This window comes from Bactrocera tryoni, chromosome 3 (assembly GCF_016617805.1).
Source record: "Bactrocera tryoni isolate S06 chromosome 3, CSIRO_BtryS06_freeze2, whole genome shotgun sequence".
NCBI classification, from domain to species: domain Eukaryota; kingdom Metazoa; phylum Arthropoda; class Insecta; order Diptera; family Tephritidae; genus Bactrocera; species Bactrocera tryoni.
The window spans coordinates 8,336,965-8,349,621 of NC_052501.1; the positions used below are offsets into that span (position 1 = coordinate 8,336,965).

General features: G+C 32.9%; 2 protein-coding genes across 2 annotated transcripts; both read right to left on the reverse strand.

The window, feature by feature from the left end:
• Positions 1 to 669: 669 nt before the first annotated feature.
• LOC120771519 (peptidyl-alpha-hydroxyglycine alpha-amidating lyase 2) lies at positions 670 to 5,471 on the reverse strand. Its single transcript, XM_040099577.1, has 8 exons — positions 5,325 to 5,471; positions 4,976 to 5,183; positions 4,602 to 4,915; positions 4,274 to 4,472; positions 2,631 to 2,744; positions 2,295 to 2,382; positions 2,096 to 2,195; positions 670 to 2,035 (listed from the first exon to the last, which is right to left on the reverse strand). Exons 2-8 carry the CDS (start codon positions 5,174 to 5,176, stop codon positions 1,732 to 1,734), a joined length of 1,320 nt encoding a protein of 439 aa, XP_039955511.1. The 5' UTR covers positions 5,177 to 5,183; positions 5,325 to 5,471; the 3' UTR covers positions 670 to 1,731.
• Positions 5,472 to 8,572: 3,101 nt separating this feature from the next.
• On the reverse strand, positions 8,573 to 12,125 carry LOC120770507. Its single transcript, XM_040098035.1, has 4 exons — positions 11,495 to 12,125; positions 11,224 to 11,337; positions 11,053 to 11,135; positions 8,573 to 10,939 (listed from the first exon to the last, which is right to left on the reverse strand). Exons 1-4 carry the CDS (start codon positions 11,501 to 11,503, stop codon positions 10,852 to 10,854), a joined length of 294 nt encoding a protein of 97 aa, XP_039953969.1. The 5' UTR covers positions 11,504 to 12,125; the 3' UTR covers positions 8,573 to 10,851.
• Between the last annotated feature and the right edge of the window lie 532 nt (positions 12,126 to 12,657).

Below are 12,657 nucleotides of genomic sequence, written 5' to 3' on the forward strand. Positions count from 1 at the left end.
TTTAGTTGCCAATTTTTTCATATATTTTGTATGTACATATACATATATGTATGTACATATGTATGTATGTATACATACATACATACATACCTGGGCCCAGAAATATTTTTTATTTGATTATGTTTTTATTGTAATAATTGTTATTGTAATTTATTTTATTAATTTATTTTATTATATTTTTTGTTTTATTTTTTTTTCAAATTTATTAATTACATATTTTTTTAATTTTTATTTAGTTATTTTTCTTTTGTTTTTTTTTTACTTATTTTTTTATTTATTTATTTTTTTTTTAATTCATTTATTTATTTATTTATTTACATTTTTTATTTTTACCTTTTTTTATATGTACATATGTATATTTTTAGTATATTACTGGGTCCAGGAGTATTTTTTATTCGATTATGTTTTATTTTAATTGTTATTGTAATTTATTTTTTGTATTTGCTTTATTTTATTTTTAATTTATTTTTTTTACTTGATTTATTTTTTTATATATTTTTTTTTTAGATTTTAAGATTTTTTCATATTTTTTTTTTTATATTTTTTTTTTTTATTCTTTTTTTTAATATTCTTTTGTGAAGTTGTTTCTTCATTATAGCTAAACTTCCGGTAAATTCAAAATTTTCTTTTCCTGAATTTCCTTCCTCGCAAAATTAAACTCACCACAGCTCTATGGGGTAGACGACAATTTTATTTATTTAATAGCTTTTGTTGATATAAGTTGTTTATAGGTTACTTTAACTTTAGGTACAGGGTTTACGGGATTCACAAATAAATTTACAATATTTTTTTTTTGCATAAGCATTTACTTATGTATAAATTAAAAATAATAAATAAAAAAATCCAAAGCCACCGAAGCGCAGACGAAGTGGGAAGAACCTTGTGTCTAGGAATGTTAGTGCAATTGGCTTGCCACGACGGAGCAGAGACCACATGCCAATTATGCTAGAGGATATATTGTTGATTATAGTACTAGGGTGCGGACCACCAATATTTTGCTTTAATTTTAGTAACTAAAATTAGTTTGTTCGCCAATGCCATATTTACTTGTGTGTTTGCATTATTCCTACATGCTATTTATATTTAATAAATTTCGCATTTGTTTGATTTAAGTGTTGTATTTCCAACTAACGGTATTGTGCTTTCCTATATAACTTTAATATTTAGTTTATTGTATTTATTTTATGCATTCAAGAAATTGTTACTAGTGTTTTTAGGTTATAGTGAAACTCTTTTCGGTTATGGTTTACATATACGCACACACACATAAGTATGTAATAAGTACAGCTACTTGCGGTTACTTGCAAATATATTTAATGGAAGTTTTTGCCAAATTGCTATCAAATAATGTGTTGTTGTTTGTTATATTTGCTGTTTCCTCTACGAGATATGACTTGAGTTGTTCCTTTGTTGTTTTTGCTTTATGTTGCAGCAATATAATTTGCATAATTTGTTTGTGTGTGTGTTATTTACGAGGTAAAAATGTTTTACTTTAGGTTACATTTGCTGGTGCGAATCAAACGTTATGACCGTTATTTAGTTACTACATTTAATTTCGATTAAATTCATTGCAAGTTTGATATTTTGTTTTTGTTTATATAATTTTGCGTGTACACTGGATTATTGTTGCTGTGGATGATTTAAAAAACACCTATTTTGCTTTGCTCGTTCTCTCTTCAAACGTTCACACACCCTCACACGACCTTGCAGCATCTTCACTACTGACACCACTTAAACCAAAACATATTTCCATACTTTGTTGGTCTGATGATTTGTACCGATCTCGGTCACATACAGCGCCGAGCCGTTGACACACACCGCAATTGAGTGCGGATTCTTGAATTCACCCCAGTGACCGATAATCGTCTCGGAGCGTGGATCGATGGTGAAACCGCGCACCGGCAACATCGATGTCGGCCCGTTTACAGCGTAAACAATGTCACCGTAAGCGGCTACGCCGAAAACGCGTCCCAAATCGGGCTCCTGTATGGTGGCAGCGGGCTGACCTTCACCCTGAGACGATTTCAAGCCGGCTCTATGTTGGAAAGCGTAATGGATTTATAAGTTATAATTATTATTGCATACAAAAACTCACTTTGGACAAACGACGCGCATATTTTCGCGATCGGCAATGCACAAGAGATCAAGGTGCTCCAGCAGAGTGATGCCATGCGGCACTTGTAGCGAGAGGAATTCTAAAAGAGTTAAAAAAAAATAATAATAAATATGAATATTTATGTAACAAACAAATCATTCAAAGTTATATATCGCTTGCTCTGTGCATGCTTGCTCACCCGGTGGTTGGGGTATGGTGCGTAGAATGTGTCCAGCAGCGTTGAATTTCAATATGCGACTATTGCAATAGCCGTCGGCGATAAAGAACTGAAAAGAATGTGCAAAAATGTAGCAAAATTGTTGTTGTTTTGATGTTATATAGCTGTTTCCAGAAAAAATGCAAACAATCTATACGAAATAAGCACTTTTCGTTGCTTCATACGCCAGTCCAGTCAGCCGGTGCGTATGAGTAATATTTGTTTTAGAATGTTTAATGCTCGAAAAGATTTGTTTTGTATGCATTTTATATGATAACAGTTATATATTTTTTATAATTTCCTCCTTTCAATACCCACCTCGCCTGTTGTTGCCACTGCAATGGAAGTGGGCTTGCAGAGATGATTGAGGGAGGAGCCGGGCTTGAAGCGTTTTCCTATGGTTAGCAGCGGTTGGTTGTCAAATGGCTTGAACTGAAAGGAGTGGAAAATAAAAATGAGTTCTTCTTTCAGTTACTTTTTTAATGTTTTGTTTTTTAACGATTTTCACAGCCTAAAAGTAGGCAATTTGTGGTATTTACTTGTTCTTAATTTTCCTTTTACTACATAAAATGCAAAATAACGTATCATCCAAAAATTCGAAATTGAGTATCCTATTGATTACGATTCACTGCTTCAAATTCCATACATAATATTACATACATATGTCCAACATTTTCAGGTTCTGCGCTCATATATGACCCAGTTTTAAACAAAATTAAAAATTTTTTTCATTCGTGTTCCATTTTATTTCGTGTTTCATTCACGCCACTGTAAATTTTCGAAAATGTTGTTACGTTATTTTGCATTTTAGGTGACGATATATTCTTTTTAGGTTTTGCTTAATTACTACTTTATTAAATTTTTCTGATAAAATTTTTCTTCACTTTTTTTGTAGTTTTTTTTTAATAATTTCATTATTAAAAAAAATTGTTTCATTTTTTTTGTTTGCTTTTTTTTAATTTTTAATTTAATTTTAATTTAAAAAAATTAAATTTTAATTGTTTTATTTATATAATTTATTTTTAAATTAATTACATTTTTATTTGGTTTTTATATTATTTCATTTGTTTATTTATTTTACAAATTTTTTATATTTGTTTTTTTTTTGTATTTATTTTAGTACTTTTCCTATATTTATTTTATTATTTTTTTACATTTATTATATTTGGTTCGTTTGTTAATTAATTTAAATTTATTTTATATTATTTTACTAGCTTTTTAAATAAATTTTTATTGTTATTTTTTTAATTATTTTTATTTTAAATATATTTTTGTGCTAATTTTTGTTTTAAATGTTTACTCGGTTTTTTATTTCCTTATTCAAGAGTTTTTTCAGAATTCTTTTCTTTATTTTATTTTGTAATTATATATTTCCTATTATAAATTTTTTTTTATTTTTTTTAATTCTAGTTTTTCTTCAATTTTATTTTTTTATTTTATTTTTTTTTTTATTTTATTTAGTTTTTTTTAAATTAAATTTTATTACTTTAATTAAATTTTTATTTTTTAATTTTATTTTCAATTTAATGCTTTCAATTTTTCTTCGTCACGTTTTTGTTTAAATTTTATTTCTTTAAATTTAATTTTTTAATTTAATTTTTTTATTTTTTTTTTTTTTTTTAATAATTAATTTTTTTTAATTTTATTTTTTCATTAATTTTTTTATTTCATATTTTAACTTAATTTTTTTAAATTTAATTTAATACAAATTTTAATTTAATTTTTTTTTTTTTTAATTTCATTTATTTTTAATTTATTGTGTTTTTGTAATTATATATTTTTGGTTTTACTGTATATTTTTTTTTCATATAATTTTTTTTTTTAATCTTTTTTTAATTTTTTTAAATTTAATTTCTTCTAATTTTATATTTTTTTTCAATTTTATGTATTTAAATTTTCTTTTTTTTATTAAATTTTATGCGTTCCAAATTTTTTCAAATGTCTTTCCACAACATACGCACCTTAAATGCCTGATGCATTGCCACGTCTGTTATCCAGTAGTTCCCATGCACATCTATAGTCAAACCATGTGGCATGTAGAACATGTCTTCACCCCAGCCGGACTTTATGGCACCGGTTTTGGGATCCAGCACATAAATGGTCTTCTCCTTAATCGGACCATATTCGATCAAATAGAATATATTGCTGTCATTAAAAGTGCTACAACAACAAACAAAAAATTCACACATTAAAAAATGCTTAGAACTACGGCACAAACACACACACTACTACCACCGCTACTACTACAAAGCACAAAAAAATGAGATATTGTAACAGCTGTTGACCTACTTAGCATCCCAATATCTGTCGGCGCGATGGAAGATGACCGGATTGCCTTGCGGATCTATGGACACGGCTGTGACCTGTCCGAAGGAGTGGCTCTCGGTGGGCCAGTTCTCCACCAGCACGGGTGTTGGCACCAACGGTGGTGGCGTTACAACATTCCTACTCACACTGCCCTCTCCGCCCCCGTCAGCACTGCTGCGTTCATAATTAATTGCGAACTCATTACTGTTACTGCCGCTGCCACCTCCGCCGACGCCGATGCCGCCCTCGCCGCCAATTCCAACGCCATTTTCATTGTCCATATGCAGTTCTTGCAACTGTGATGCGAATAATTACGGGTTAAATATAAACCGTTAGCTAAAAAATCATCCGCTTACCGCGGCATTCTCCTTGATGCGCCGCTTTATCAGCGCCCGCACGTCGTTGAAGAACCGTTCGTTCAGCGTCAACGCATCCTCGGGATAATCGATGCGATGAGTTGGCAAGTGGCTGCACGCGCTCCAGTCGAAAGCCAACGCGACCAAAATGAAAGCCAAACCGCACAACTTCTCCATGCTCGACATCTTGTTGTTGCTCATCCTGTTGCTGTGGAGTGAATGCGTTTAATTTGCGAATGGTTCAAGTGTATTTACTCGGACTCCATATGTACATAACTTGTACATATGTGTAATTATATTTAGTTTCTATGTCTATGTCGCTTGGAGCGTGTTGTCAATTCGCACTTACAGCTGGTTAAATGAGTTTTTTTTTTGCAAAAAATGCCTAACCGACCATAGCCGTTGACTTGTAAATCTGCGTTGCAGTAAATTCGTGCGACAGTTTCGCTCTTGTTTCCGTTTTTGATTACTTAGTACTCGTATAGCTACTACTTTGTGCCTTAATGTTGTCGTAGATTAAGGTATAGTAGACCTAGGCAGCGGCAATGCGCAGGCGCCACAAATTTCGGCGACAGTGGTGCTGTGTTGGAAAATGTGTGACGTGAAAATTAGTTAGAAATGTTATATGAGTTCAACTGGAGGACGAGGATGTCAATGTATAAATATAATGTGTAGGTTTCTCCAAATTTGATTGTTTATTAGTATTTCCCATTCGAAGCTAAACATGTTCCTTACTTCTTGGTAATTTGTGGATTCTAACTCCAAAGAATCCAAGCCAACTCTTGATGCTCTGTTCTGAAGTGATCTTTATTTCAGTGATGGCGTCCTGCATCGACCAGAACAAATGGTGAGACAAGGTCTGGACTAAAACATGCAGCATCGTCTTTCAACATATCTTGGCTTCTATGCATATGGTACCCAATTTTCAATAATAATCAAGTTACACCATCTCTTGGCAAACCTCACGAATATGGTTATAGACCCAATCAAATAAAGTTAAATCTTTCCAATAGCATTCTTAAAGAGTACTTCTCTTCTAAAATGCTTCGTTTGCTTCGTAAACTCTCTTCGTTGCTTCGTAAACGCTCTTCGCACTATGAACACTCTTGTTTTATCAAGCTTCTGATCTAAACCAGATCTAACACGGACTAGCTGAGATTTTTCGGTTTAGATTTCGGATAAAGTCAAGACGCAAAACACAAGTGAAAATAAAGACTCAATTATGGCATCCAGTCTAGGTTTAACTTGGTCAAATACAACTGAAGGTCAAGCCAGTAACAACGTTATGAAGCTGGAATATAAACACTGACTCAGTAACTTAGTCAAGTTGCCGTCACTGGACTTTGTGAGAGATTAAAATCCCTTAGGTACTCATGTCAATACCGAAAAAAGTTAAATGAGAAATTTTATTTCGAATACTTTTGTATTATGTTAATTTGTGTAGATCTGTAAGCTATGTTTAAGTTCATATGTAGTATGTGCCATAGAAGGATGTGGTTGAGGTGTATATGGTGTATCAGGGATGTATTTAGAAATGCTTTTTATACAATATGTAATTTCTTTTTAAATATATTTTATTGGGTTAACTTATGTTATGTTGCTTTAAGTTAGGTTAAGTTAAGTTATGTTATGTTACGTTAAGTTAGGTGAAGTTATGTTATATTATATTTTTGTTATGTTAAGTTACCTTATGTTACGTTAAGTTAAGTTAAGTTCTTTTGGAATGCGATAATTAAAATGTGCTTTTTATACAAAATGCAATTTTAAATATATTTTATTAGGTTAACTTATGTTATATTGCGTTAAGTTAAGTTATGTTATGTTACGTTAAGTTAAGTTATGTTGCATTAAGTTAAGTTAGTTGAATTTATGTTATGTTATATTATATTTTTTGTTATGTTAAGTTACGTTATGTTACGTTAATTTAAGTTCTTTTGATATGCCGCCATTATAAATAAATTATTTTTGTTTTAGAATTACAGTTATTTTTAAGCTAAAAAATTATCCTTACCACCTCATACCGTTTTTCGGAGGTCCTCCTTGGGATCAAAAACAGCTTATTTATTTATTTAAAAAAAAATACCTTTTCAAAAAATAAAAAAATAATTATTTTTTTCTGACTCACAAATGTTTATAACTCGTTACTAACAAAATACCCACTTGCTGGCCTTGCTTGGCCCACTGTGCGATATCAGCAATTGTTGCAGGCTTATTGATTTTCCAATATTTTGCTGACGTCGGCAGGTCGATGCAGTGAATACACAAGAAGAACATACCAACACACGCACACACACACCTTCAAAGCTTTACAAAGAGCTAACAATAATGAATATATGTGCGTATGTGTGTGTGTAGGCGGCTATATACATACATATGGGAGCTATAAAAAGACAACAATAACGCTTGCCATTTCTAAACACAGTTAGCTTATCATATGTGTGCACTTAGTAATATGTATCTAAGTATATCCTCATTATTATTAGCTCAGCAATCCGGTTTGAAGCGGAAGAAATTAAATTGTCAGTTCCACATGTATGTACATATGTATGTATGTAATTATATTATATACTTGCGTGTTTTCAAATTGGCAGATTTATTAATATGTCATTTAATAAAACGTCATCAACAATATAATACTTAATGTAGCATTTGTATATATATTATATACATATGCATGTATGTATGTATATGTGAGTAGATATAATTAGCATAACTCTGACATGTGTGATATGCAGTAATAACAATATATTTTGTAACCTTTTGCATAACTACAACTGTGCTGTGCATTCTATATGTATGTATGAATGTGTTTGTATGTGTTTGGCTTCGCCCACTAAATGGTATGACGTTGCAGCAATAAGTCTTTAGGGTTAACAAGGTAAAACGTTTTCGTGGATATGATCAATTTCGCATTTGCGTTGGTTTTTCGATTATTTACATATACATATACATATGTATGTATATATGTATATTTTGTGCCCTTATGCATATATAAGTATGTATGTTTAGGGTATACATAAATAATGTACTCTCATTCTAATAATGTATAAGGTTCACTAATTTGGAAGCATAGTTGATTGGTCGTTCATGAAAGCTTTCAAGGGTTGTGTGTTAGTATGTGTTCGTAAAGATATGTGTGTGGAATTCTATGTTGTACTATGATGAGATTTTTCTATATTTTGTGAGGTTAATGTTGGCGTGTAGTTCATAAATAAGGTTAGGTTAGGATACGAAATGAAAACTTTGATGCCGAAACTTTAAAGTTTTGAAAAATTGAATTAAGGGGGTACATCTGTTTCAAAAATCGATTTTTTTATTGTCTTATGAAATTCTACAACACCTCCAGAATGTTGTCCTAAATTTTCAAATTGTCCGAGTAATAGATTCTGAGATACGGCCTAGAGAATTTGTGCGCTCTAGGCTAGCTAGGCTAAGTGCGCCGTCTTTAAACGCGTTTTACTCGTAACTGTGTTTTTGAAGTCGGTTGGCAAGATTTCTCGAGAACTACTCAATCGATCTTCATGAAATTTTACACAGGTCTTTAAAATATAATTCTTAAAGACTTGCACGAAGAATTTCTTTCGATTACAAATATTTGAATAAAAAAAAAATTGCGAAATTTTCACTGAAATTTTAATTTTTTTTGTAAAAATGTCTGCCAAAAATCCAATTTTGGTCCATTTTCCTTCGTCGAAGTTCTAATCTAAGGTTTTAACTAAAAAACGTATGTTTTCACGTTAGATTATCCTGCAAGAAGTTATCCTGCCAACGTGGGCGCATCTTTTTTTCCGAAGAGTGAGCGGAAATGGTGTCGCAATGGCCAAGCTTAAAATATTTTTTTCAAAAATTTCATAATTTCTTTGTTAATATGTAGTGTATGTTTATAACAATAAAAATTCTAATAAAATATTTCATTTTTTATATGAAAAAACCGCCTTGTTTTTTATCCGAGGAAGCCCATGTAACTCCTTAAATACTCTTAGGACAGACTCTTACGACAGGTTGATCTACGTAACCGGAACGGTCCCGGATTTTTAACCGATCAAGTATACGTACTGTCAAATTGGTAGAATGTTTTTAAAATAATTGTGGAATGTATTTTGCCTTTACAACAACAGAAACAAACGAATATTTCCAAACTTATTATGGATCTTACATAGTCGAGTTTTGTTAAACTAAGATCGTCCAGAATTTCATTTTAGAATGGAAATATCTTAGCTTTTGCAACCGTTTTTTATAAAATCTTGTCGCAAACAAGCTCATTGTTGGGTATTTATTAACATTATTTCTTATTAAAGCTCTGCCAGAGGCGTTTTTGATCTCTAGAAGGGTCTAGAATGATCTATAAGACATCTTATGAGAATACTGTTATCTTAAGGTTCATTTATAGTACGGTTAATGTAAGTGACTTGGACTTGGTAAATAACTAAGTACAGAATTCAAGACTCTATGGTATATTCCCCATATTTTGATATTCGACCCCGACTGGTTCATATAACTAAACAACTCGCGCAAACCAATTGGATAAAGTCTTTTTTTCCTAAAATCGTTTTTTATGTTCGTTCACTATGTTTGATTTTCTATTACATCGTGGCAAAAAAGGACTCGGAATATTTCAAAATTTGTATTGTAGTCAATAAGAGTGTGCTTGAGTTGAAAACTCGCGCTAGTGTTTTGTGGAGTCCACTTTATCAGGAATACAAGTACTTGAGTAGCACAGAGCATTTAGTGAAGGTCGTGAAGTCATCGAAAGTTTGCCTTAAACGAGTCGTGCGGCAAACACTGTTAATAACACTGAAAAATTTAAGAAGTAGTCCCTCAAAATCGACATTTTGGCATTAGAGATATATTAGAGGATCTCAGCATCTCTAATGGATCAACTCAACACAGTTTGGTTAATGTTCTGGGCATAAAGCGTGTCGACACTGGACTCGTATCAAAAGCTCTGAATCTTTTGCAAAAAAAAAATGTCAAGAGGTTATCAAAGAGATGCTTTATAACGTTGCTGGGAACCCTACTTTAATCAAGGGCAACAATACTAGTGATGAGTCCTAAGTTTACGAATATGACGTCGGAACTAGCCAACAATCTAACGAATGGCACTTCAAGAATGAGTCAAAATCGAAAAAAAAATTTCGCTGAAGGCACTGAAGGATAAACCAGCTGTGAATTATAAAAAGTATGGAGAAAGTTTGATTAAGCCCAACGCTTGCTGAATTGGCTCTAGAGTTAAGAAAGACGTGTTTTAAAATATCTGAAAATATAGTTTTTGTCAGGCCGGTTCAAATCTGATCAGACGATATAAATAATGGTACGACGTCAGTCATGGCCGGAATGGACCCGGAATTTTTACACGGCTAAGTACTGTCAACTTAGCAGAACTCTGCCGCTAGAACTACAACAACATAGTGGTATTTACCATATAAGAAAAGTAGCTCAAGCGCGGGATCAAGGTAGACTACAAAAGTAAATATGTTTAAGCTGTTCTACAAACAATTTTTGTAAATAACGGTACAATTATAATTCGTTGTATATGTTTGTGAATGTGTTTTTGTTGTTTGTGTAAAATATTTTTTTACTTGGAATATGTGTTTTAGAGCACCATTAATATGTCTATGTTAATAATAAGCACTTTTTGTGCCTAGAGTAGCTTTAATATACATATGTATGTATATTTATAAGTATGTAAGACTATACATACCATATACTGTATATATATTTTACGATTTTCATTGTTTTTTGTTGCTTTTGAATATTTTCTATCCTAACTATAGGCATATGTGGGTGCATAAGTATAAGTATGTGATATATACGTGTGTGTGTTGGTGTGTGTTAAGCACTTAAATATGTAGGCAGTAGACCGGCGGTGGCAGCATTCAAGGCACCCAGTCCCATGTTGGCTGCGTCCATATGTAGCCGGTGTCGGTCATTGAACAATACGCATTGTAGTAGCGTCCTGGTGAGCTGTTGCACATTGTTGCACACACAGCCACATGCGCGCGACCGAATTATGTAAGAGAAAAAAAATATAAAGTGAATTTTTTTTATTTTTTTCAATAGATGTGACAGTGAACTACCGGCAGTATGAGAATTGTGGACACTTGCAGCGGAAGAGATTCTGAAACTCCTCCTTGCACACCTCGTTCCACCAGCATGTGCGCTGCGGGTGTTACATTTGTATGCAAAAAACGTTGGCATTAGTTCATTATATACATACATATGTGTGTGGGTGTGTGTTGAGCACTCACCTCCGTCTGGTAGCCGTGCACGCTTTGATCGGAGTAGCTGCGCTTCACGAGGCGCCCCGCCAGCGCCGTCGTCTGCCACAGCAGCAAAGTGCTGGCCAATATAGCCACGGGTAGCTTAAAGTACAGACAAATTTCGGTAAATTTTAGGCACATTTCGTATACAATTGATTTTTTTTCGTAGATCGTAGATCCTGCGCCACTTTATTTATTTATTTGATTTCCGACAATATTTTTTTATTTATTTTTATTGCCGCAAAACACACACACGCACCTTTTTCATTGCGGCGTACACCGCGTCCACTTGGCACTCTCGCTTTTTATCTTCCGGTCGCTTTGCTCGAGTGCTTGACTGCCTGGAAGTCCTTACGCGTCACGTTTCGGGCGGCCGCCTGTGGACCCTCTTCAATTTCAATTAATGTTTGTGTCCACCTTCAGCTTAACTTTTCTGTTTTGTTTGCTGCTTTCTAGCCACACTAAGTGTTATTGTTGTTGTAGCTCGCTTTTTATTGATTCCTGTTGCTCCTTTCGTTAGTCGCTGTTTTCGGCAGCAGCAGCTGCTCTGTTTGGCTCATCAATTTTATTCAGTCGAATTCGTTTCGCAAAATCTTCTTTATTGTCTTGTTTGTTTTTGTTGACTGTTTTCCACTTCCTTTACACTTTGCTGCTTTTTACTTCATTTGCATATTATTTAATTTCCTCTTTTGTTCGCATTTGCCGTTCCACCTCCGCTTTGTCTCTTTTGTCCGCCGTGGTCTGCATTCACAAATGTGTGTTGTTGTTGTTGTAGTTTTGTGTGCTTTTTGTTATTTATTTGTGCTGTCGTTTTGGCAAGCCGTCACGTCACTTGAACTCTTCAACTTTGATTGGCGATGCTGCACTCAACATGTCAAAATGTCAAGTGTAATATGTTTTTGTCGTTTGACCCGTCGGCAGTCGAGTGCATGGCGGTGTTGTTGTGACGCAATGCAGCCCTACTTACAATCAGCTGTCACTTCGCATAGCCTTGAGTTGTCACTGGCGCTCTGTTCTCTCACTCTCTCTCTCTTTGCAATGCTGTTTTTGGTAAGTGAGGGTGCAAAAGTGCGGCATGCAGTTTGTAGCAAGGAAAAATGCATATTTCTAAATAGAAAACATTAATAGTGTAATATTTAAAGTATCGGTGCTAAAATATCACAGTACGCAATGATGGATTTTTTCCTAATTAATATCAATTTAAAAACAAATTAATAACGCCAGGTATCTCCAAACTAAATCTCCAATTTGTTGTTATCTTAACGGCTTTAAATATTTATTTTACAAATAGTTTTCAGAAATGGTGGCGAGTTGACTGACTTTGGAAGTATATAATTTTATGTCCTTCTTGTAATGGAATTAGTTATTTTTTCTACCGGCTTATATCAAGTTTTCACAAACAAAAGTATCATAATGATGAAA

Coding starts and splice junctions, on each gene's coding strand:
- LOC120771519 (XM_040099577.1), bottom strand. CDS start 5,176: ATGAGCAACAACAAGATGTCGAGCATGGAGAAGTTGTGCGGTTTGGCT. Junction 4,473..4,601: donor GACAGATATTGGGATGCTAA/GTAGGTCAACAG, acceptor TTGTTGTTGTAG/CACTTTTAATGACAGCAATA. Junction 2,745..4,273: donor CAATGCATCAGGCATTTAAG/GTGCGTATGTTG, acceptor CACTCCTTTCAG/TTCAAGCCATTTGACAACCA.
- LOC120770507 (XM_040098035.1), bottom strand. Junction 11,136..11,223: donor TGCACGGCTACCAGACGGAG/GTGAGTGCTCAA, acceptor TAACACCCGCAG/CGCACATGCTGGTGGAACGA. Junction 10,940..11,052: donor CCACAATTCTCATACTGCCG/GTAGTTCACTGT, acceptor AATGTGCAACAG/CTCACCAGGACGCTACTACA.